Source organism: Anomaloglossus baeobatrachus, chromosome 9 (assembly GCF_048569485.1).
Source record: "Anomaloglossus baeobatrachus isolate aAnoBae1 chromosome 9, aAnoBae1.hap1, whole genome shotgun sequence".
Classification (NCBI taxonomy): Eukaryota; Metazoa; Chordata; class Amphibia; order Anura; family Aromobatidae; genus Anomaloglossus; species Anomaloglossus baeobatrachus.
The window spans coordinates 90,969,363-90,996,003 of record NC_134361.1 but is presented as its reverse complement, the minus strand read 5'-3'; the positions used below and the strand labels follow the sequence as shown (position 1 = coordinate 90,996,003).

At 43.0% G+C, this 26,641-nt stretch overlaps 1 protein-coding gene across 1 annotated transcript in view; it reads left to right on the top strand.

Annotated features, from left to right (window-relative positions):
* LOC142251251 (vascular endothelial growth factor receptor kdr-like) overlaps window positions 1-26,641 on the top strand; it is a 337,728-nt gene that overhangs the window by 205,324 nt on the left and 105,763 nt on the right. The window contains exons 10-11 of the mRNA XM_075323879.1: window positions 11,972-12,122; window positions 15,435-15,555. Coding sequence (XP_075179994.1) covers window positions 11,972-12,122; window positions 15,435-15,555 — 272 coding nt within the window. The remainder of the gene's footprint in view (window positions 1-11,971; window positions 12,123-15,434; window positions 15,556-26,641) is intronic.

Sequence of the window (26,641 nt, the reverse complement as noted above, 5' to 3'; positions counted from 1 at the left end):
AATTGAGAGTTCCTTAGACCGCATGTTGTCTGGTCACAGCAACAGCTTCCAAATGCAAAACCACACACCTGTAATCAACCCCAGACCTTTTAACTACTTCATTGATTACAGGTTAACGAGGGAGACGCCTTCAGAGTTAATTGCAGCCCTTACAGTCCCTTGTCCAATTACTTTTGGTCCCTTGAAAAAGAGGAGGCTATGCATTACAGAGCTATGATTCCTAAACCCTTTCTCCGATATGGATGTGAAAACTCTCATATTGTAGCTGGGAGTGTGCACTTTCAGCCCATATTATATATATAATTGTATTTCTGAACATGTTTTTGTAAACAGCTAAAATAACAAAACTTGTGTCACTGTCCAAATATTTCTGGACCTAACTCTAACTGTATGTGTGACACCGCAGGAGCGACAACTATCACCTTACCTGCCTCCACCGGAAAAGGATGAAGGAAGGAGGTGGGCGGCATGTTGCGGCCGCTCATCTCCTCCCCTCCTTTTCTATTGGGCAGCAGTTCAGTGACGCTGCTGTGACGTCGCTGTAACGCCGCACGAACCACCCCCTTAAGGGTGCTTTACAGGCTGCGATATCGGTAATGATATATCGTCGGGGTCACGTCAGTAGTGACGCACATCCGGCGCCGTTATCGATATCGCAGCGTGTAACACAAATGAGCGACGATCAACGAGCACAAAAACGTGAAAAATCGTTGCTCGTTGACACGTCGCTCATTTCCTTAATATCACTGCACCGACAGTTACGATGTTGTTTGTCGTTCCTGCGGCATCACTCATCGTTGTGTGTGACACCGCAGGAGCGACAAACATTTCCTTACCTGGCTCCACTGGCAATGCGGAAGGAAGAAGGTGGGCGGAATGTTACCTCCTGTTCATCTCTGCCCCTCTGCTTCTATTGGCCAGCCGCTCAGTGATGCTGCAGTGACGTCGCTATGACACCGAACGCACCTCCCCCTTGAAGGAGGGTTTGTTCGGCAGTCACAGCGACGTCGCTGACAAGGTATGTGCGTGTGACGCTGCCGTAGCGATAATGTTTACTACGGCAGCGATCACCACATATCGTGCCACCGACGGGGGCGGGTGCTATCGGTCGCGACATCGCTAGCAATAGCTAGCGATGTTGCAACGTGTAAAGCACCCTTTAGAAAGGAGGCAGTTCGTCGGCCAGAGCGACGTCGCAGAGCAGGTATGTGCGTGTGACGCTGCCGTAGCGATAATGTTCGCTACGGCAGTGATCACACAATATCGCACGTACGACGGGGGCGGGTGCTATCGCGCTCGACATCGCTAACCGATGCTAGCGATGTCGCAGCGTGTAAAGCCCTCTTTACACTCTTCATCGTCCCCCATCTGGTCCTCACCACTGCCAAACACTGAAACCCCAGGCCTCTTCACACTAGACCAGGGCTTTCAGCTCTAATGAGGCCCTGGATATGTGTGTCCAAGGTCACGGCACAAATTGTGAACGTAAATGCACTTAAGAAGAAACATCCCAGGTATTTAGCGCTTGGTGGTGGTGATAAGATTTGCCGAGGACTTGATTAGGACAGTGTAAAGAGGAGAGTGAGCGATAAGATGATTGCAAGGATATCCATTATTTTGTACTTCTAACATTTCTTATGCTCTGGTGTCTGGGGACACATGATTGAAAGTCCCTTGCACTTCCGTTCATGCGTACTATGGCTTTATGAAGCCGGGACTCATACACCCGGTGTCATAGAAGCTCAATACTGAGGGGTATAAAGCTGTGCGCATGAATGGCTTTGTATCATGCTGCCAATGACGCTGGCTGTTGTAAAGCATGTTATCACACCCATAGGAGCGTGATAACATGCTTAGTGGGCCGACTACTTGGGGAACTAATGCGCCTGTGACTAGTCACAGACCTAATTAGCATATCATAAATGGTCTTTAGAAATGTAGATGTATGCTAGTACATGAAGGACTGTGAGGCAGGTGATATAGATATGTGCACAGTACTACTCGTGCTTCTGGGAGCACAGGTGACCTCACCGGTTCCCTTTAATGTGCGATTGTTTAATCACTACATCCAACAATATTCACTGCGTTCACAGTGATGGGTAGTGTAGGTGTGTAAAAGGCATTGAAAAAAAATGTTAATGATTGTAGTCTTTGTGAATGTAGTAGACACACTTTTACGCCCCATATCCTCCCCCTGGGTTGTGAGTGTCTGGAAGACTTTCAGTTCAACATAACTGCACAGTTGTGGTCAAATGTTCATCAGAGGAGATAATGCTTTTCTTGAGTTTACCATGAGTATTTTTAGAGACGCTGTCTTGGAATAAAAATACTTAAATATTTTGTGGATGAAGAGCAGAGGCATTGGTGGAAATGAAAATGGAAGATGTTGTCAAAGCCTTGGCTACAACACAGAGAATCCATGTGGGCTTGGTCCAGGAAATATGTGAGACTAATCCTGATGTATTTTGCATTTGTCTACGGATGGCCAAAGCTGCATTTGCTATTATGTTGGAAAAAGGGACTCCATGCATACAAAAGAACATCACACAAGAAGCAATTGTCTACTTCTGTGGAGCTGTTGACTACAGGTCGTTCTCTGATACAAAATTCATAGTTTGTGAATGCTATGAACATTGAGAGACAGCTCTATAAATAATATATATATATATATCTACTATGGTCTTGGTAGTCTTCCATACGCTGTCCAGCTGCTGAAATTGTACAATGAATAGTAGAAAGTAGATGCTAATTTAATGCATTCGATATACTGATGAGAAATTCTAAGTATCCCAGACATGCAAGTCAACTCTATGCCTCTTTATATACAATGACTTGTTGGTATTTTCGGTAAGACTGTGCACCAATTGCTGTGTTTCAGGAGTTTTTTTTAATAATGATATTGAAAACTTTTAAGGTCTTGAAATTAGAAATTAACCATGACCATCAGAGAAATTCCTCAAATTACACAGAGAGGGCATTGTTGTTGTAGGAGTGACCGTCAGATGGGTTGAATAGTAGAAGGTGAGCTACATTAAGATCGGTGTAAGAATGGGTCTTTATTTGTTGATATATGATATCTGAATAATGATGATAATAATAATAATAATAATGATCCAGTCCAGTTGACTAGTTCTGTTTGACTATTATAATAAATATATAGGGTATATCACATACCATCGGATCAGGGGTCTATGGCGGGTGGAGGCTGTCTAAGGTCAAAGGCCTCTCTCTCTCTTTTTCTGTGCCTGCCTTAAGGGATGTGAGGACTTTTAAGTAGTTCCATGTCTCATATGGGGGGGTTGCATTTTTTTCTCTTTTTGTTCTTTTTGCATCATTTTATAAACCATATATGCCTATATTTGTGCCAGCTGCAATCCTGCAATAAAAATGATGTCCATATTCACTATTGTTTTTTCTCTAAATGCATATAAAGGAGGCATTGAAGCAATATTTCTATAAGTCTTGATTACAAATCTCCTAAAATGTTGTTACTACAGCTCCTATACTGACTGTGTCTGGTAACAGACAATGTAAACCTACAGTCAGATCGATCTGTTCACTACCTCCGGCTAACCAAGCAAATAGAGGTTAGCATAAAGTTTGAGACAAACAGAAGAAAGTATGACACTGCAATACTGCAAAATGACACTGTACTGGAATTGTTTGCATTCTGTTACTATGGAGACACATAGTTTGCATAAAAGCTGTAGAAGCAAAATGATAGGAATTGCTTATTTTTTTCATTTTAGACTTACTGGGACAATAAAAAAAATATTGTTTCGAACAGTAAATATTTTCCACGTATGATTGGAATTGCCGGTAGCACACTTGTTGCAGCTGGTTCCCAAGTTTCTTAGTGTTTGGCACATATTCAAAACACATTCAAAGACGTGTTCTGTGTGTAGAGACACCTTCCAAAGCTCTAATTACCAAATAAATGGCAGCAATTTTCACCCTGGCTTAGAAGTGTATTGCGTGCCTCTGGGCATATCTATGAACCCTGACCTTTCTCCGGTGCCTCTTTTGATGTACAGAGTTCTTGGAGAAAAACATTATTACAAGCTGATCACAAAGTTACCTGTGGTTAATTTTTTTCTGTATAACCTCCCAATAAAACAATTCTAAGAATTTGAGGAATTTCCAATATAATTTCCCTCTTTAAGGTAAAGACTGCCACAGAGGCCCTGGATGTATGAAGATTCACTTTGAAATTAATTTCAGAAAGGAATTATAATTACTAATTCCTGGAAAATGGGAACAAAATATAAAGTTCAGCGTTACATCATGCACATTTGTCTACAGCCCTTGTAATTATAGTGTTATTTGATAAAGGGATGACATATCCTCATCAACAATATTAAGACTAAATCTTATTTTTTCCTACAGAATAGATGAAGATTGGATTCATATTAAGCCATGGTAGCTGTAGTGTGGGTCTGCATGAGAAGGTTCCCTCCAATTATGAGAGCTCCTTCCATGTGTGGGCACCAGGTCTATGGTAGCTGTAATGTGGGTCTGAGAATGAGAAGGTTCCCTTTGATTATGAGAGATCTTTCCATGTGTGGGCACCAGGTCTATGGTAGCTGTAATGCGGGTTTGAGAATGAGAAGGTTCCCTCCAATTATGAAGGATCCTTCCATGTGTGGGCACCAGGTCTATGGTAGCTGTAATGTGGGTCTGAGAATAAGAAGGTTCCTTCCGATTATGAGAGATCCTTCCATGTGTGGGCACCAGGTCTATGGAAGTTGTAATGTGGGTCTGAGAATGAGAAGGTTCCCTCCAATTATGAGAGATCCTTCCATGTGTGGGCATCTGGTCTATGTTAGCTGTAATGTGGCTTTGAGAGTAAGAAGGTTCCCTCTGATTATGAGAGATCCTTCCATGTGTGGGCACCAGGTCTATAGTAGCTATAATGTGGGTTTGAGAATGAGAAGGTTCCCTCCGATTATGAGAGATCTTTCCATGTGTGGGCACCAGGTCTATGGTAGCTGTAATGTGGGTCTGAGAATAAGAAGGTTCCCTCCGATTATGAGAGATCCTTCCATGTGTGGGCATCTGGTCTATGTTAGCTGTAATGTGGCTTTGAGAGTAAGAAGGTTCCCTCTGATTATGAGAGATCCTTCCATGTGTGGGCACCAGGTCTATAGTAGCTATAATGTGGGTTTGAGAATGAGAAGGTTCCCTCCGATTATGAGAGATCCTTCCATGTTTGGGCAAGAGGTCTATGGTAGCTGTAATGTGGGTCTGAATGAGAAGATTCCCTCCGATTATGAGAGATCTTTACATGTGTGGGCACCAGGTCTATGGTAGCTGTAATGTGGGTCTGAGAATAAGAAGGTTCCCTCCGATTATGAGAGATCCTTCCATGTGTGGGCACGAGGTCTATGGTAGCTGTAATGTGGGTCTGAATGAGAAGATTCCCTCCAATTATGAGAGATCCTTCCATGTGTGTGTACCAGGTCTATAAAAGTTGTAATGTGGGTCTGAGAATGAGAAGGTTCCCTCCAATTATGAGAGATCCTTCCATGTGTGGGCATCTGGTCTATGTTAGCTTTAATTTGGCTTTGAGAGTAAGAAGGTTCCCTCTGATTATGAGAGATCCTTCCATGTGTGGGCACCAGGTCTATAGTAGCTATAATGTGGGTTTGAGAATGAGAAGGTTCCCTCCGATAATTATGAGAGATCTTTCCATGTGTGGGCACCAGGTCTATGATTGCTGTAATGTGGGTCTAAGAATAAAGGCCCCGTCACACTAAGCAACATCGCTAGCAACATCGCTGCTAACGAACAACTTTTGTGACGTTGCTAGCGATGTTGCTGTGTGTGACATCCACCTGGCCCCTGCTGTGAGGTCGTTGGTTGTTGCTGAATGTCATGGGCCATTTTTTAGTTGTTGCTGTCCCGCTGTGAAGCACAGATCGCTGTGTGTGACAGCGAGACAGCAACATCTAAATGTGCAGGCAGCAGGAGCCGGCTTCTGCGGAGGCTGGTAACCACAGTAAACATCGGGTAACCAAGAAGCCCTGTCCTTGGTTACCCGATATTTACCTTCGATACCAGCCTCCGCCGCTCTCACTGTCAGTGCCGCCTCCTGCTCTGTGCACATGTAGCTAGCTGCAGGACACATCGGGTAATTAACCCGATGTGTGCTGTAACTAGGAGAGCAAGGAGCCAGTGCTAAGCGGTGTGCGCTGCTCCCTGCTCTGTGCACATTTAGCTGCAGCATACATCAGGTAATTAACCTGATGTGTGCTGTAAGTAGGAGAGCAGGGAGCCAGCGCTAAGCATTGTGCGCTGCTCCCTGCTCTGTGCACATTTAGCTGCAGCATACATCGGGTAATTAACCCGATGTGTGCTGTAGCTAGGAGAGCAAGGAGCCAGCGCTCAGTGTGCGCTGCTCCCTGTTCTCTGCACGTGTAGCTCCGTGCGGTGGTAACCAAGGTAAATATCGGGTTGGTTACCGATATTTACCTTAGTTACCAAGTGCAGCATCTTCCACGCGGCGCTGGGGGCTGGTCACTGGTTGCTGGTGAGCTCACCAGCAACTCGTGTAGCCACGCTCCAGCGATCCCTGCCAGGTCAGGTTGCTGGTGGGATCGCTGGAGCGTCGCAGTGTGACATCTCACCAGCAACCTCCTAGCAACTTACCAGCGATCCCTATCGTTGTTGGGATCGCTGGTAAGTTGCTTAGTGTGACGGTACCTTAAGACGGTTTCTTCTAATCACGAGAGATCCTTCCATGTGTGGGCACCAGGTCTATGTTAGCTGTAATGGGGGTCTGAGAATGAGAAGGTTCCTTCCGATTATGCGAGATCCTTCCACATGTGGGCACTAGGTCTATGGTAGCTGTAATGTGGGCCTGAGAATGAGAAGGTTCCTTCTGATCATGAGAGATCCTTCCACGTATGGGCACACAGGTTTCAGTTTCTTAATAAATCTTGGTTTAATACCATATATGGCCCTATAGATGAGACCAATATGGTTGTTGACAAGTAGCTGAACAAAGTTATAAAACTCTTTTGTGCTCTTTATTATAACACCATCCACAAGACGTTTCTTCCTAATTTCTTCTTATCCAGACTCTCTGAGTTTTCTAGGTTTATCTGACTGATCAATGAACAGATAATGCACTTAGCACTATCACACAGATTAGGCAAAGCTTTAGGCTAGATTTAAACTAGTGAACCTTTCATTGAAAAGGTTTTTCTCCCAGGCAACATCTTTTGGATTTTGGGTCTCGTTTATGTTTGAAACAAATCTGGTATATGTTTGCACTGATATTCAATCTGTAAAATATAATATTATAAAATAAAAGCTGCTAAATACAAGAGACAAAGATTTAGACAAACCTTTTTTATAGTACTTGTTCCGACAACAGTTCAATTTAGAAGTATATATGAAATGAAGGAATACCAACATTGGAGTAATATATCCATAGGTTTAATTTCTTTGAGAGACGTTCTTTTTTTAATCATCTATCTCACTTTGCTAGCTGAAGTTGACGCATTTTATGATGTATTTGTTGTATGTACAGCAAACAAGACAATTTAAGAAGTGTTACATGCATATAAATAGTAATGCATTACAGGCCGCTACAGTATTGTACGGGTTAAAGGGCAGTTCAGGCTTGAGAGTGGAATGAACTTGACGTAATCCAAACAAGAAATGTTTATTAATGCATTCCACTGCAATACCATCTTCTCTTCGTAGAATGGAATGGCGGAGAAAGCCAGATTTCTCACTTTTCTACCATTTTTAGCTTCCAACTATTTGGAACGAGCAGCAAATATGCTAGGGTCAAAGCTAAAAGATCAATTCCACCTAGCATTCAGTCCCAGATTTGGCACATGTTAAAGATTAGGGTCAGTCCAAGGTCTGGGAAGAGGCACATTTTGGATTCTTAGTAATGTACATGAGAAAATGCCTGTGAATTTAACAGCCCCAGGTCTCTTTTTCAGCCCAGAAACAATTTTTTTATTCAGACAAACTTTAAGAGGTGTCTGGTTGAGAAAATATATTTTCAAATACCCTATTTGGGAATTTTCAATAAATAGCCGGTCCGCCAACAAGATAACCTTTGATCGGTTTCTCATAGGGTTATGTTTTCAACGAAAAAGGATAGTCTAAAGTGGGCAATTCTTATTTTATTTCCAGTTATTGGGTATTAGTGATTAGTAACAAAGCAAAACAAATAATAAAAAATGCCATATTCTTGAAATAATTAATGTCTGATTGTCCCAGAATTCAAATAAGCAGAAAACAAAGTAGAGGGAATAGGGATTACAGCTCACCAATCTTTGTGTCACCCTCACCGTGCAGAGAGGAAACGCCCGGAGCTGTACAGCTTAGGCTTCAAACCAGCAAATAATGAAAAAAAGATTCTCCAGGGTATCTTTCCAATATAAATGTCCAATTTATTATAGTCTTGTATAATCATATTGGCTCCAGACAAAAATTACCGAAGTGTAACAACCAACGCGTTTTGCCTAGGATGCCTTACCATGATTAAGGCATTCTAGCATTTTGCCTAGGATGCCTTACCATGATTAAGGCATTCTAGCGTTTTGTCTAGGATGCCTTACCATGATTAAGGCATTCTAGCGTTTTCCCTAGGATGCCTTACCATAATTAAGGCATTCTAGCGTTTTATCTAGGATGCCTTACCATGATTAAGGCATTCTAGCGTTTTGCCTAGCATGCCTTACCATGATTAAGGCATTCTAGGGTTTTGCCTAGGATGCCTTACCATGATTAAGGCATTCTAGCGTTTTGTCTAGGATGCCTTACCATGATTAAAGCATTCTAGCGTTTTGCTTAGGATGCCTTAGCATGATTAAGGCATTTTAGCGTTTTGTCTAGGATGCACCATGATTAAGGCATTCTAGCGTTTGCCTAGGATGCACCATGATTAAGGCATTCTAGCGTTTTGTCTAGGATGCACCATGATTAAGGCATTCTAGCGTTTTTGTCGTGCTTAGGATGCCTTACCATGATTAATGCAAGCTAATTGAAATGCGTTGGTCCTTACACTGCAGTAATTGTTGTTTGAAGCTAATATGAATATATAAGAGACTATAATATATTGGATATTTATATTGGAATGCTACCTTGGAGAATATTTTTTTCAGAATTCAAAAAAGTTTGAATTATAAATTACAAGAGTTCCTGTATAGTATACATATGTAGTATACATATATTATGTAGTATATATGTATTTATGCTTGACCTATTTGTACTCAAAAAAGGAATACATATGGCATAGTAACATCAAAAAAAGAAGAATGAGAAGACAGTACCAAAGAGTTAATATACTGCATGTGTGTCTATAGTAGCAGGGGCATAGATTCAGCATAGATTCCACTCTCAATGTTGGCCACCTTCATTTTCCATCAATCAATGCTACAGATTGCCCGTTCACGGCTGTTATTAACCCTTGTCTGGTACCATGGGATCAATGTGACCCCATACAGAATGGTACGAGTGATTTATTTTCTTGGTATCAAAGGTTAAGATACAGCCTATAACCAATACTACTTTTCATTTACTTTGATAAACCTCTAGACGGATAGAATTCCAAAGAAGATCCAGCAAATGTGCCACATTAACATTTAATTTATTATTCCTGTGGTATCACATAGCTTAGTCATTTAAGACAATGAGTAAAAACTTAAACTTCCTGCACAAACGTCTTCATTGAATTGTGTTGTTTTCTTAATAGCTTTAAGTAGCATGTTAATCGGAAGCCTTTCCCCCTGATAACCATCAGCTGGCTTCAGGTCCTACCTCAACTTCTGCTTATTCCTGAACTTGTTGCCAAAACATTAATCCCCGAGCTCCTTCTTCCTCCTCACAGCCCCATTTATGGACTTAGACTTGAGTATGATATATTATTACAGGATTTCCCCCATTGGAGTGGGTGTATTCCTCTTACAATTAACAAGGTCAGCGACATTGTAGAATATTTTTTTCGGTTTATGGTAATTTACTACAATTCAGAATGCCTGGAGTGTCCCCAACCCTAAATTACCTTTTGTGCTACGTACAGGATGTTCCTAAGAAAAAACATTAATTTCTTATATGTTTTGACTTGGCCTGTAATGTGTTGATAATTACGTGTACAGAGACTCGAGTAATTGGGGTTAATGAATTTATATAATTATATCTAGATATAACAATTGCTTGAATCATAAACCAGATTGAATTATGGCATGTCCCACCCTGTCCATCTGATTATGGCCTCAATTAGTCAACTTTATGTATTTTTTCCTGTATTAGGGTGGTCAACACAGGACAGTATTGTGCCCCAATGATGGAGTGTACCGTGATTTTTTTTGTGTGGTCTACATAAGTACTTTATTCAGACCCTGTGTGGTACAAGTAGTTCTCCGACGACTTCCTGGAACACCATGTGTGACCCAGTTGATGAAATAAGCACTATATCATCGGCAGTGGGGTGGAAGAATTTACTCCAAAGTTAATGGCACGTAGAAACTATTAAATAAACAGAAGTGTTAATAGCCCATAAATCATGAGAGTAATAATTGCTTCACTTGCTGCTTTACTCAGAACTTCAGTTTATCTTCTCCATGACATTGCAGATGGAAATGTGGGAAGCTCCCCAATACTGTACATTAGTATCATTACCACTTTTCTGATAACTTGAGGACTAGACTATACAGATCAACTGTAGAGGGGCTAGAGACCTATCAATACTGGCTGTCAAGATACTCTTATACGGGAATACATGTAGTCAGAAAATATGGAATCTGGCAGTATACATTCCTTCGCCAGCTTTAGGAAAAATGTTACGTGAGATTTAAGGGCAGAACACCAAGTGACATAACACTTTCCTTCTGGAACAAGCTATTTATAGAATTTTCAGGGCCAAATGTAGTAAAAACCAAACTATGCTGGTTCAGAGTTCAGGTTGAACTGTGGGAATTGAAACTTTTGGACTTAATAGACTGTATGGTCAACTTTTGCATCATTTAATGTTACAGTTTCTTTTAATGTTTTTTGCTTTTATTTGCCAAAACAATTTTTTCTATTTGATTGTATACAACAGAAAGTCTGTGGAAAGAAAACTTTTATATTGTTGAATTATTATTATTATTATTATTATTATTAGTAGTAGTAGTAGTAGTAGTATTAGTAGTAGTATTAGTATTATTTACATAATAGACTATGTATGGTCAACTTTTGCATCATTTAATGTTACGGTTTCTTTTAATGTTTTTTGTTTTTGTTTGCCAAAACAATTTTTTCTATGTGATTGTATACAACAGAAAGTCTGTGGAAAGAAAACTTTTATATTGTTGAATTATTATTATTATTATTATTATTATTATTAGTATTATTATTTACATAATAGACTATGTATGGTCAACTTTTGCATCATTTAATGTTACGGTTTCTTTTAATGTTTTTTGTTTTTATTTGCCAAAACAATTTTTCTATGTGATTGTATACAACAGAAAGTCTGTGGAAAGAAAACTTTTATATTGTTGAATTATTATTATTATTATTATTATTATTATTATTATTATTATTATTAGTAGTAGTAGTAGTAGTAGTAGTAGTAGTAGTATTAGTATTATTTAAAAATAATGCAAAATAATGAATTAATAATTTAGTAATAAAAAAATGAAAAGCTAATAATAATGATTAGATCATTTTAAAAAATGTGTTTCATTATTATTATTATTATTATTATTATTATTATTACTATTATTATAAAATGATTATTATTATTCTTAAATAAATAATTCACTAATAATAATTAAAAAAAAACGTTTTTAAATTATTTAATTATTAATTGTTGAGTTATGTAAAAGTAGAAAAAAAAGGAAAAACAAACAGATGGTTTAAATGGGTTTAAAAGCTTTAATTGTACATTTTATGAAGGCTCAGATATACACAATTATTGTTTTATACGTAAATGACCCTGCCATCTCATTACTTTGTTTTGTAGTTAAGCCGTCTATCTATGAGAAGGAGACAGACTTCTACATGGTGGAACCGGTCCTACTTGGAGGGTCTCAGCGCTTCCAGTGCACTGTATATGGAAATCCTCCTCCCACAATCACCTGGGAATGGCAGCCGTGTCCGAAGACAAGCAGAAGGTAAGCAATGTATCCCTAAAGAGCTTTTAAAGATATTCCATAAAAAAGGTGGATATTAGAAAGAAATTCCAGACTGGATACATGACGCTAAATATCTTTGTACAAACAAAAATCGTTTCCCCTCATTTCCTTTTTTCATGCTGCCTGCAATCAAAAAACCCATGGGAAAAACATTTTTACCAAACTTGATTATATGCAATGTGAACATAGTGGAATGAACTATTAGTCTTTGTTTTACAACAAGAAGGTCATGATCTGCACATCTTCAATGAACCTACTGTGCAAAATATACATTAAATACAGAGCTGGAGATCAACTTTATTTTCCTATCATAAGGTTTGTTGTACAACAAACTGATCACAAAATATCTGCCTTTTGGGACCAAAAATAATAAGCTTTACATTCTGGGGAAACCAGATAGTGTTTAATTTACCTGGAGCGCTACTATATATACTGTGATCACTCATACCAGTAGTCTATCTGTATAATGCAGGACAAGTCAGGTCCACCAGAGTGAGAGATGCTATATACAGTGTGTCCACCCATATTCTGTCCACCACCATTAACTTGAGAACGGCGGCAGCTATAGGCATAGAAGTGGTGTCTTGGTATAGTAAAGTATCCATGCGCTATGCAATGAAACCACCTATAGCAATACCTGGTGGAACACAACGGAGTTAGCATTTTTATCGCGAAAACGGAACGAGAGAGAAAAAAAAGTGAATTACAAAGTTGTAGGGCATCATCAATTCAATATGAATCGACACCTTGCATACAGAAATGCTATGATTAGAACATGTAACACTCACAAGGCTGCGGACGTGAAGCGATACCTCATGGAGACCTTCCTACAAGTCATTGGGTATGGTGGCTGCATGGAGTGGCCTCCACGCTCACCTGACCTGACCCCATTGGACTTCTTTCTGTGAGGTCACATCAAACAGCAGGTGTATGCGACCCCTCCACCAACATTGCAGGACCTACGACGACGTATCACAGATGCTTGTGCAAACATGTCACCTACCATATTGCACAACGTGCAGCAAGATACAGAATCCTGTCCAGAGTCCAGATGTGCATTGCAGCTGACGGTGGCCACTTTGAGCTTCAAAGATAAATGAGCACCATATGCGTGACCAGCAGTCAATGTTTTGGGGGGGTCATGGGTTTCATATCATAGCATTTCTGTATGCAAGGTGTCGATTTGTATTGAATTGATGATGCCCTACAATTTTTTAATTCACTTTTTTTCTCTATCTCGTTCATTTTCGAGATAAAAATGCTAACTCGTTGTTTTCCACCAGGTGGCGCTATAGGTGGTTTCATTGCATAGCGCATGGCTACTTTATGATACCTAGACGCCACTTCTATGCCTATAGCTGCCACCGTTCTCAAGTTAATGGCGGTGGACAGGATATGGGTGGACACACTGTATACTGTGATCATTCATATCAGTAGTTTATCTGTATAATGCAAGACAGGCCCTCCAGAGTGAGAGATTCTATATATACTGTGATCATTCAGATCAGTAGGTTATCTGTATAATGCAGGATAGGACAGGTTGTCCAGAGGGAGGGATGCTATTTATATATATATATATATATATATATATATATATATATATATATATACATATATATATATATATATATATAGTGTGATCATTCATATCAGTAGGTTATCTGTATAATGCAGGACAGGACAGGTCTTCCAGAGTGAGAGATGCTTTTTAGAACATTGTTTCAATACTCTATGCAAGAAGTGGGGACCCTAAAGAAAGGACCCCCTATATTCATTCAAAATTCCCTAATAGAATTATTGAATGTCCTCAGTGAGAGGAACAAAATTATAATCTTGTGATACCTTTTAATGGCTAACTAAAATAAAATAAAGTGATGTTACAAAGCAAGATTTCAAGACATCTCAGGTCTCTTCATCAGGCATGGTATGACAAAATATCTGAAGAATCACAAATATATACACAAAGAGAGCAGAGGGATGGCAAAATAAAAGACATTTAAATAAACAAACACTGAGCTCTGCTCTCTTTGTGCATATATTTGTGTTTCTTCAGATATTTTTTTCATACCATGCCTGATGAAGAGACCTGAGATGTCTCGAAAGCTTGCTTTGTAACATCACTTTTTTTTATTTTAGTTAGCCATTAAAAGGTATCACAAGATTATAGTTTTGTTCCTCTCACTGAGAACATTCAATAATTTTTCAACTGGCTAACACAATACCAAAACCTTTTCACTTGTCCCTAATAGAACACATGGAAATATTTTTTTCATTCTGGATAATTCCTTTGATTGCATGTTTATAAATGATATCTTGCGGAAGTTCCATTATTACATTTACTGTAATTGTTGTTCCTGTATACCATTGGTATCAAAACAATCTTTACAAACTTTCTACACATAAGGACACAAGGCGAGCGTTTGTGACATTTGTATAGTAAGGGTAAGGTTATGATTGTGGTTACAACAGCCTTATCTTTTGCTCACAGAAATCCTACTAGGACTTCTAAGTGATATGACGCATGGCTTTATTTCCTGCTCTTGCCCGGTTTCCTTTTCTTCTCTCTGTCTCTTTCCAGACCCAGGAGGACATTCAGATTGAGCCCATTGTTCTTAACAACCAAATACTGATTTAGCTTGCTTCCTCTTAAATCCCTGACTTCTACTTACCAGGTCGGACCATTTATAAGGTCTTTTCCGATTTTGATTCTACTGAAGAGCACGCAGATTGTTACAAAGCCTAATGAAATTATCAAAGACTAGATGAGTAGCTGTCTCATGCATCTGATGTTTTCCTTTTCCCAGGAAAAGCAATCAAAGTCAAGACATGATAACTATATGAAAAGAAGGCTATAGTCTGTCGGACATTTATAGATGATCATACACTTGCTGGGAGGAGGGACACTTCCTTAAGAAACTAAGTAACTGACTGTAGAAGTCATCATTAAAAGATCTAAGCCAAAAACAAATGTGAAACCTTTAGACCATTCAACATAAAAATTAAAAAAAATAAAATAAAATTTGGTACAATGTCAGCCAATTGAAAAAAGATTGATTTCAGTAGAAGAAACAAAATACTCATCTTGTAGATATGATTTCTTTTAAAGGCTAATAAGCTAATAAAAATAAAATAGAGGATGTTACCAAGCAATTATTTTGTTTATTCTTTACAGAGAGCAATCATAAAGGTGTAAGATGGACCATTCATTTAGCATTTTAATTATATATTACCCCATTTATATCAGTTATGGCCGCAATAAAGCTTATAGTCCATTATTGTTTTATTTGTTAGATGTAAAGAGGGTGCTAGAACAAAAAGGATTCCTATATCATCTGATGGAGTTGACAGAAATTACATTGAGACAAGGCCATTTATTGAAACAGTTCAAGTAACAACTGAAGAGAAAAATAAGGTAAGTTTAGGGTTTTCTGAACCAGCAGAGTTCTTGAGAATACGTGCATGTCATTTTACTGGTATTGGCCAAGTGAGATGCCATAAAATAATGCTAGATGCGTTGTGTTTGGTATCTATGTAAATGTAAAATCGAGATATAATATATGACGCTACTATCTTTCAACTGTGTGGCCCAGGGGCAAAGATATTTTAAAAGCTAGAATTAAAGAACTTTGTGACAATCTCGGCACAGCCCACAAGAGACTGTAAAATGAGGTGACAGAGAGGGGGATACCTAAGGGCATAAAAGCGACTAGCTCCTTGATGGGGGAGTCAGTACTGGAGGGCATCAGTAAGTGGTGATGCTGGCCGATTCTACCATCTTCTTCTCTTGGAGTCCCTCCCTCCCTAAATTCAGACGTCACATCTATGGCACGAGTTTAGTAAGTTTCACGTTTATACCTTTTATTTTTATGTAACTGTCTATACTGTATTTGTATTGTTCCCTTTTGTAAATTCTTGTATATTTTGTTTAAACACTGCCTATTTTCGGATTAAATATATAAAATTTAATAGTTTCTTTCCTCATGCTTTATATACGAATCCAAAAAACCCGAAGTGCCTTATGCTATCTGAAATGAGTCCCCAGCTAACCCGAAAAGCTGGGTGGTGGCAGCGTAATTATTATTGCATAGAATTATTGGAGTGCTATCGTTAAGGGAACCGAGGTATTCCATTAGCGGGAATCGGTGATATATACATTTACCCTTGCTGTGAGACCTCTAATATTTGGCATTTTTAGCTCAGCAGTAGAGATGAGCGAACCGGTCCCGGTTCGGCTCGAGGCGGTTCGCCGAACGGGGGGTCTGGCTCGAGTTCGGCTCGTCGAACGTTCGACGAACCGAACTCGAGCCCATAGGAAACAATGGCAGGCAATCACAAACACAGTAAAACACCTAGAAAACACCCTGAAAGGTGTCCAAAAGGTGACAAACAACTCACAACATAACACAAACACATGGGAAAGTGACAAGGACATATACTCATGTGAAAACAAAACAGCTGGACAAGGAAAAAGAGGGAGACACACAGATATATGAGTATATGCAAAGAAACATCGATTCCATTATTGTGCAACTTGAGCCCTGCTCATTTTAGGCTTCCAATCTGGATAAATTGCCTGAGCTCGCCACGTACGCCTTGAGGATCTTGTCGTGTCCTGCAGCCAGCGTTCTCTCGGAACCTGTCTTCAGTGCTGCTGGGGGTCTGCTGGCAGATAAGCACACGTGTCTGTCCACTGACAATGTGGACCTGGCTCTCAGAGGACTTTTCTTCCCCTGGGTCAGCCAGGGGAGGCGAAAGGCACGCGTATTTTTGAGAGTGCTTCATGCAAAGCATCTTTTTCTTTGTCAAAAGGGGGGCTCAACCGATGCCAGTCAAGTGGGGTGTGTGTGGCCCAGTTAGTGGCAACGAGGGAGACTGTGGTTGGAGTCCCCTCGCTGTGTCTCTAAAAGAACCAAGATGAACAAGTCATGGCTCTCAGAGGACTTTTCTTCCCCTGGGTCAGCCAGGGGACGGGAAAGGCACGCGTATTTTTGAGAGTGCTTCATGCAAAGCATCTTTTTCTTTTTCAAAAGGGGGCTCAACCGATGCCAGTCAAGTGGGGTGTGTGTGGCCCAGTTAGTGGCAACGAGGGAGACTGTGGTTGGAGTCCCCTCGCTGTGTCTCTAAAAGAACCAAGATGAACAAGTCATGGCTCTCAGAGGACTTTTCTTCCCCTGGGTCAGCCAGGGGACGGGAAAGGCACGCGTATTTTTGAGAGTGCTTCATGCAAAGCATCTTTTTCTTTGTCAAAAGGGGGGGTCAACCGATGCCAGTCAAGTGGGGTGTGTGTGGCCCAGTTAGTGGCAACGAGGGAGACTGTGGTTGGAGTCCCCTCGCTGTGTCTCTAAAAGAACCAAGATGAACAAGTCATGGCTCTCAGAGGACTTTTCTTCCCCTGGGTCAGCCAGGGGACGGGAAAGGCACGCGTATTTTTGAGAGTGCTTCATGCAAAGCATCTTTTTCTTTGTCAAAAGGGGGGGTCAACCGATGCCAGTCAAGTGGGGTGTGTGTGGCCCAGTTAGTGGCAACGAGGGAGACTGTGGTTGGAGTCCCCTCGCTGTGTCTCTAAAAGAACCAAGATGAACAAGTCATGGCTCTCAGAGGACTTTTCTTCCCCTGGGTCAGCCAGGGGACGGGAAAGGCACGCGTATTTTTGAGAGTGCTTCATGCAAAGCATCTTTTTCTTTGTCAAAAGGGGGGGTCAACCGATGCCAGTCAAGTGGGGTGTGTGTGGCCCAGTTAGTGGCAACGAGGGAGACTGTGGTTGGAGTCCCCTCGCTGTGTCTCTAAAAGAACCAAGATGAACAAGTCATGGCTCTCAGAGGACTTTTCTTCCCCTGGGTCAGCCAGGGGACGGGAAAGGCACGCGTATTTTTGAGAGTGCTTCATGCAAAGCATCTTTTTCTTTTTCAAAAGGGGGCTCAACCGATGCCAGTCAAGTGGGGTGTGTGTGGCCCAGTTAGTGGCAACGAGGGAGACTGTGGTTGGAGTCCCCTCGCTGTGTTTTACATGCTTTTAGAAGGGCATGAAATGGCTTGGAGGTTGACTTTCATCATATGCAAACTGTTGGCTACCAAAATGCTGCCTTTCCAACAACTGTGGTTATAGGCAATGAGGAACATACTGATGAAGATGAGACGCAGATACCCGATTGGGATGACAACTTAAATATTCGGTCAGGGCAAGAAGAAACTCGGTCTGAGGGGTAGGGGAGTGCAAACACAACAATTGATGATTAAGTTCTAGATCACACCTACTGTCAACCCACAGTCAGACACTCGAGGAGGTCAACAGAGGCGGTGGAGGAGGATGCAACCGACGTCGAAGTAACCTGGCGCCTTCCTGGACACAGTCGGAGCACTGGTAGCACGTCTACAACTGCATCCTCAGCCACCACTCTGCCTCTGAGCATTATTCGGGGTGGATCAACAGGTCGCATGGCCTCTAAGCCTTGCCTAGCCAGGTCCTTTTTTGACATAGAAAAAGATCGCCCAAATTATGTGATCTGTAAAATTTGTCATGGTTCTCTTAGTAGAGGTCAAAACCTCAGCAGTTTGACAACTTCTTCCATGAATCGTCACATGAATAAATATCATATGGCCCGATGGGAAGCTCACCGTGCTGCAATGCGGCCTAGCGGAGCGAACCATCCACCGCCTGCCCCTTCCAGTGCATCCGCGCGCTCGTCATCTTCTAGGACTGTGGGGACAGCTGTCACACCTGTTTTTCCACCCACAACTTCCACCACTGTAACCGCAACAGGCAGTTTGCTTGGTAGGTCGTCAGTTGGTTTGGAAGGGGAAACAAGTGAGTGTGTACAGCTCTCTCAGACATCGATAGCACCAACTTTGGATGAAGGCAACATCATGTCTCCGCCTGCACTTTCCTCACAAAGCTGCATTTTTCCAGGGACACCCGACTCAACACCGTCTACACACAGCAGCCAGATCTCTGTCCCTCAGATGTGGTCAAATAAAAGGCCACTTCCTGCGACCCATGACAAAGCGAAGAGGTTGACTCTATCCCTCTGTAAGCTGTTGACTACAGAAATGCTGCCTTTCCGCCTAGTGGACACACAGGATTTTAGAGACCTTATGTCTGTCGCTGTGCCCCAGTACCAGATGCCTAGTCGCCACTACTTCTCTAAGAAAGGTGTGCCCGCGCTACACCAGCATGTCGCACACAACATCACCGCTTCCTTGAGAAACTCTGTGTGTGAACGGGTGCATTTCACCACCGATACTTGGACCAGTAAGCATGGACAGGGACGTTACATGTCGCTGACTGGCCACTGGGTAACTATGGTGATAGATGGTGAAGGGTCTGCTGCACAAGTCTTGCCGTCCCCACGACTTGTGTGTCAATCCTCTGTCTGTCCAAGTTCCGCCACTGCTTCTGCATCCTCCACCTCATCTGGGTCCTCCACCTCCGCCCCAAGCCTGCCTGGTCAGGCCACCAGCGTTCTCACTGCGCAGAAGGAATCACGCACCCCTCATTACTATGCTGGTAGCAGAGCGCAACGGCATCAGGCGGTCTTTAGCTTGACATGTCTTTGAAATAGGAGTCACACAGCGACTGAGTTGTGGGCAGCTCTGGAGACTGATTTTGATAAATGGTTGTCTCCACTCAACCTGCAGCCTGGTAAGGCCGTGTGCGACAATGCTGCAAACCTGGGTGCGGCCCTTCGCCTGGGCAAGGTGACACACGTGCCTTGTATGGCTCACGTGTTTAACCTTGTTGTCCAGCAATTTTTAACACACTATCCCGGCCTAGATGGCCTTCTGACCAGGGCACGGAAACTGTCTGCAGTGCTCACTTCCGCCGTTCAACCGCCGCACCTGAGCGACTTGCATCGCTCCAGAAGTCTTTCGGCCTGCCGGTTCATCGCCTGAAATGCGATGTGGCGACACGCTGGAATTCAACTCTCCACATGTTACAGCGACTGTGGCAGCACCGGCGAGCCCTGGTGCAATACGTCATGATGTATAGCCTGGGCCAACGAGATGCAGAAGTGGGGCAGATCACCCTGATGGAGTGATCTCAGATCAAGGACCTATGCACCCTTCTGCACAGTTTCGACATGGCGACGAATATGTTTAGCGCTGACAATGCCATTATCAGCATGACGATTACAGTCATTTACATGCTGGAGCACACGCTAAACACTATTCGTAGTCAGGGGGTGGGACAACAGGAAGGGGAGGAACTACAGGAGGATTCATATGCGCAAGACACAACAACATCACCAAGGTCCAGACGTTCATCATCACCAACGCGGCAGGCATGGGACCATGGGGGACAGGGATCAACAAGGGCGCATGGTAGCAGGTGAGATGTTGAGGAAGGTGCAGGAGGACATGAAGATATGGAGGACGAACTGTCCATGGACATGGAAGACTCAGCAGATGAGGGGGACCTTGGTCAAATTTCAGTTGAAAGAGGTTGGGGGGAGATGACAGAGGAAGAAAGAACGGTTAGCACCTCTATGCCACAAACACAGCGTGGACTTGGTGCGCATGGCTGCGCAAGACACATGAGTGCCTTCTTGTTGCACTACCTCCAACATGACCCTCGTATTGTCAAAATTAGAAGTGATGATGACTACTGGCTTGCCACACTATTAGATCCCCGGGACAAGTCCAAATTTTGTGACATAATTCCACCCATAGAAAGGGACGCACGTATGCAGGAGTATCAGCAGAAGCTGTTACTCGATCTTAGCTCGGCTTTTCCACCAAACAACCGTGCAGGTGAAGGGAGTGATTCTCCCAGTTGTAACTTGACAAACATGGGACGGCCTCGTCATCTTCAACAGTCTACCCGTACCAGTAGGACCGTATCTGGTGCTGGTAACAGCAATTTTATGGAATCTTTTCATAATTTTTTTAGACCCTCCTTTGCAAGGCCACCAGAGACAACAAGTCTGACACATAGTCAACGGATGGAGAGGATGATACAGGAGTATCTCCAAATGAACATCGATGCAATGACTTTGCAAATGGAGCCTTGCTCCTTTTGTGCTTCAAATCTAGAAAAATGTCAAGAGCTCTCCAGTTACGCCTCGAAGATTTTGTCGTGTCCAGCTGCCAGCGTTGTCTCTGAACGTGTCTTCAGTGCTGCTGGGTGTGTGCTGACAGATAAGCGCACGCGTCTGTCCAGTGACAATGTGGACAGACTGACGTTCATCAAAATGAACAAGTCATGGATCCAGAAGGAATTTACTACCCCTGTGTCATCCTGGGGAGAGTAAATGCTTGTGGATTTGGAATGTGCTTGATGCAAATCAAAACATCCTGTTTGCAACTAGGGCACAAGTGCTGCCACTGATAAGGTGTCTGTGTGGGGCCCAATTTTTGGAAAAAAAGGGAGACTCCGCTTGGAGTAACCCTTGCTTGCTGTGTTTTTTAAAAATGATACAAGATGAACAGATCTGAAGGCAAGATGAAGCCAACATCATGTCTCCGCCTGCACTTTTCTCACAAACCTGCATTTTTCCAGGGACACCCTACTCAACACCGTCTACAGACAGCAGCCAGATCTCTGTCCCTCAGATGTGGTCAAATAAAAGGCCACTTACTGCGACCCATGACAAAGCTAAGTGGTTGACTCTATCCCTCTGTAAGCTGTTGGCTACCGAAATGCTGCCTTTACGCGTAGTGGACACACAGGATTTTACAGACCTTATGTCTGTCGCTGTGCCCCAGTACCAGATGCCCAATCACCACTGCTTCTCCAAGAAAAGCATGCCCGCGCTACACCGGCATGTCGCACACAACATCACCACTTCCTTGAGAAAATCTGTGTGCGACAGGGTGCATTTCAACACAGATACTTGGACCAGTAAGCATAGACAGGGTCATTACATGTCACTGACTGGGCACTGGCAAACTATGGTGAGAGATGGAGAAGGGTCTGCTGTACAAGTCTTGCCGTCCCCACGAGTTGTTTCAATCCTTGTTCTGTATGTAGAAGTTAATACACTGCTTCTGCCTCTTCAACCTCGTGTGGGTCCTCTACCTTTGCGCAAACCCTGTGTGGTCAGGCCACCCTTCCTTGCAACTGCGCACAAGGACTACCACACACCTCCTTACTATGCTGGCAGCAGAGCTCAATGCCATCAGGCGGTCAAAGTTTTACTTTGAAATGTATGGGAAATGTGAGTCACACCGCTATTACAGAGAATAGTAGTCAGGCAGGGTCAAAACATTAATTGAGGAACAGGAACAGAATGGGACGGCCAGGACTTAATCAGAAAACAAGCAGAGGTGAAATGCGTATCGGCCAACAAGGTACATAAACAGCAAGCAGGAAAAGTAGTCAGGTAACAAGCACACAAAATCATAAAACTGAACTGGGGGTAAAATTAACCAGAGGTTCATAGCTATGTCTGGCAGTGGTCTGCAGACAGGATGGGCATAAAAAAGGGTGTGGTGTCTTCCCATTGGTTGTAGCTGAATGATGGTATTTCATCTGTGAGATACCCACCAGCTACATTCAGCCAGAGATTCTGCATCTGTCAAGGTAATGCAGCCCAGTGGGTGAGCATAACCTGCGTCCACCTGCGCCGCTGGCATCGACTACTCTCCCATCATCAGCACTATTCATGAAAGGAACACGTTGTCACCTGGCGACCGGAGTACAAATTGACGGAGCGGACTCCGTTGGTGACTTAACAGCCGTGTGCGGCAATGATGCAAACCTGGCTGCGGGCCATCCTCAGGGCAATGTGACACACGTGCCTTTTATGGCTCACGTGTTGATCCGAATTCTCCAGCAATTTTTAAAACACCATCACGGCCTACATGGCCTTGTGCAGCGGGCACGCTCGCTATGTGCTCACTTCCATCGTGCGCACACAGCAGCTCAACAACTTTCATCACTCCGGAAGTCTTAGGGTCTGGCAGTTAAACGCCGGAAATGCGATGTTCCGACACGCAGGAATTGGAATCTGCACATGTTGCAGCGTGTGTGGCAGCACCGCAGAGCCCTGCTGAAATACGGTAAGACATATAGCCTGGGATAAGTTGATCCAGAGGTGGTGCAGATCACGCTGCTGGAGTGGTGTCAGATCAAGGACCTATGCACCCTGCTACACAGTTTTGAAATGTCGACGAAGATGTTTAGCACTGGCAATGTCATTCTCAGCGTGACAATTCTGGTCATCTACATGATGGAGCACACTGTAATTATTATTCGGAGTCAGGTGTTGGGACAAGAGGAAGGGGAGGAAGTACAGGAGGAGTCATATGCGGAAGGGATAACAAGATCTACGAGGTCCAGATGGTCAGCGGCACCTATGCGGCAGTCATGGTGAGGGAGAGGGATTAACAAGGGCGCATAGTATCAGCAAAAAGTGTTGATGAAAGTGCAGGAGCCCATGAAGAAATGGAGGACGAACTGGCGATGGGCATGGAAGACTCAGCAGATGAGTGAGAGCTTGCTCACATTTCGGTTGTGCGAGGTTGTGGGTAGAGGGCAGAGGAAGGATGCACGATTCTCACCTCTCTGCCACCAACACACCAAGGACTTGGTCCTCCTGGATGCACAAGACACATGAGCGCCTTCTTGCTGCACTACCTACATGACCCTCGGATTGTATGAATTTGAAGTAATCCTGAATACTGGGTTGCCACACTGTTAGATCCCCGGTACAAGACAAAATTTGGCGAACTAATTCCTGCCATAGAAATAGACGCACGTATACAGGAGTATCTGCAGAATGTGGTACGCAATCTTAGATCTACTTTTCCACTAAACACCAGTGCTGCACAGAGTGAATCTCAACACTTTGTCATGGATAGGAGGAAATGGTCTTTTACTTGTCCACATCGGAGGGACCGAGGGATGGCTGCTGTGCTGAGATGGCGTTGAGTACGGTGTCCCTGCACAGTTGCACTTTTGGTCATATCCCAAAATGAGTTGAAAAAGGACAGATGCTGTTGGAAAGGGGAACAGGTGTGTTGGAAAGGGGAAAAAAATTTTGGTCCGTGGATTTGGTGGTTAAACAACTGTAACATTTGCTGAAGAAACAACATCTGTTACAGTGGGACTGGCAGATTTGGATAAAGTGGTATATAATCTGTGACCGCTATATAACAAAAATTAATAAGAAAAGAAAGAGAAAGGTATATATCACCTTCAGCAGTCAGTGTCCACCGTGCTCCCAGTTGGAAAAGGAGAGGTTGGCAACTTGAAGGTTTGGTGGAGGATACAGAGCTGTGTGGCTATGAAACTAATAGTAGCCTGAACCGAGTTAGACGCCATTCGGATCTGGAGACTGTGAGCCCTGTTAGCGTCACAGGGTCCACATGCCCACCCAGCCCAGGAACTCCCTGTTAACAACACAGGGGCCATTGAGTACGCTGACCGTGTGCGTAGGGGCCACACCTGTGGACAGCAGGCGCATCAGCAGCAGCAGGCCTGTTAATGCCACTGGGCTGCACAAGCAGGACTGTTAGGACAGGAGCTGGTCTTAACCGTTCTGCGTTACCAACTGTGGTGGTGGCCTGCATCCACCACCCTATCCCTGCCTACCTCTGGCCTAAAGCCGCAATGGGTTCAACACATGGAGGTGTGCTCTTTCGGAGCATAATAGAAGACTGCGCACCTCCTTGTTGGCTCCAGCCCCTTTTATAACCTGGGTCCGCCCCAAACCAGGGTGAACCACAATGCACCTCCTGGAGACAAAAGCAGAGTGACACGTCATGAGTGGCATAACTAGCGTCCTATTTGGAAACGCAACTTCAATGATGACCTCATGGCTGCCATGACCCAAACACCTCACCAGTCATCGTCTGACCATCAATAATGCGGTGACAAGTCATAGGTGTGGGCCTCTGCAAGCCATTTGGGAGGACACCTGATGCCCTGTGGTCTATATGGGACCCCCACATCAGGGCCAGGGCCAAAGAGTTCATTACCGGACCTAGTCTCTGATGCAGGAAGTGCCTGAGCATGCTCAGTAGCATGAAATACAGTCTCTGAAAAAAGACTATCAGCTTTAGCATGGTGTCTAGGCACAAAACAGGACTTAGACCCGGCACAGAATGCAAGCACCTGTGCAAAGAGGCTTTTCACACTTAGTGTGGGAGCATGCGCTGTATCCCGAAATGAAGACTTAGCGTCAGGAATGGCACAGTCAGGCTGAGCATACTCACTAGGCGAAACACTGTAATTATGCTGCAGCTGGGGTACATCGGCACACGCATGCGCACTAGCTGCCTCTCCACACTTAGACGTGGAGGGGAAATTTGTCTTGGAGATGCTGTCTATGAACAGAAGGAAAAGCTAAAGGAAGCCTGACTTTCTATCCCTCCGAATTATGAAATGCAGCAATGAATTCCATGAGTTTGCTATAACATTAGCGTAGCTAAATGTGCATGAGGGTGTGATGTAGAGGTGCTATAAATAGCTTGTCACCAGTGGGGCACTAATGGAATACAACAGCCAGTTCTATGATGCCACAAAATGGCAGTATTTTGTGCTATCATTATAGCTTATTAAAAACAGAGCACGAGGTTGTCATGCAGAGGTGCTGCACATAGATTTGCAGTAGTGTGAATAGACAAAAGTACAATAGCCACGTTTAGGATACAACTAGGTACAGTGAGTGTTTGCTAGTATAATGGCTGAGTTTAAAAAAGTTTGAGTGTGCAATGCAGGCAGACATGCTGCAAATAACGTTCCAATACTGTGAATTGACAAAAGTACAATAGCCACGTTTAGGATACAACTAGGTACAGTGAGTGTTTGCTAGTATAATGGCTGAGTTTAAAAAAGTTTGAGTGTGCAATGCAGGCAGACGTGCTGCAAATAACGTTCCAATACTGTGAATTGACAAAAGTACAATAGCCACGTTTAGGATACAACTAGGTACAGTGAGTGTTTGCTAGTATAATGGCTGAGTTTAAAAAAGTTTGAGTGTGCAATGCAGGCAGACGTGCTGCAAATAACGTTCCAATACTGTGAATTGACAAAAGTACAATAGCCACGTTTAGGATACAACTAGGTACACTGACTGTTTGCTAGTATAATGGCTGAGTTTAAAAAAGTTTGAGTGTGCAATGCAGGCAGACGTGCTGCAAATAACGTTCCAATACTGTGAATAGACAAAAGTACAATAGCCACGTTTAGGATACAACTAGGTACACTGAGTGTTTGCTACTATAAATGGCTGAGTTTAAAAAAGTTTGAGTGTGCAATGCAGGCAGACGTGCTGCAAATAACGTTCCAATACTGTGAATTGACAAAAGTACAATAGCCACGTTTAGGATACAACTAGGTACAGTGAGTGTTTGCTAGTATAATGGCTGAGTTTAAAAAAGTTTGAGTGTGCAATGCAGGCAGACGTGCTGCAAATATCGTTCCAATACTGTGAATAGACAAAAGTACAATAGCCACGTTTAGGATACAACTAGGTACACTGAGTGTTTGCTACTATAAATGGCTGAGTTTAAAAAAGTTTGAGTGTGCAATGCAGGCAGACGTGCTGCAAATAACGT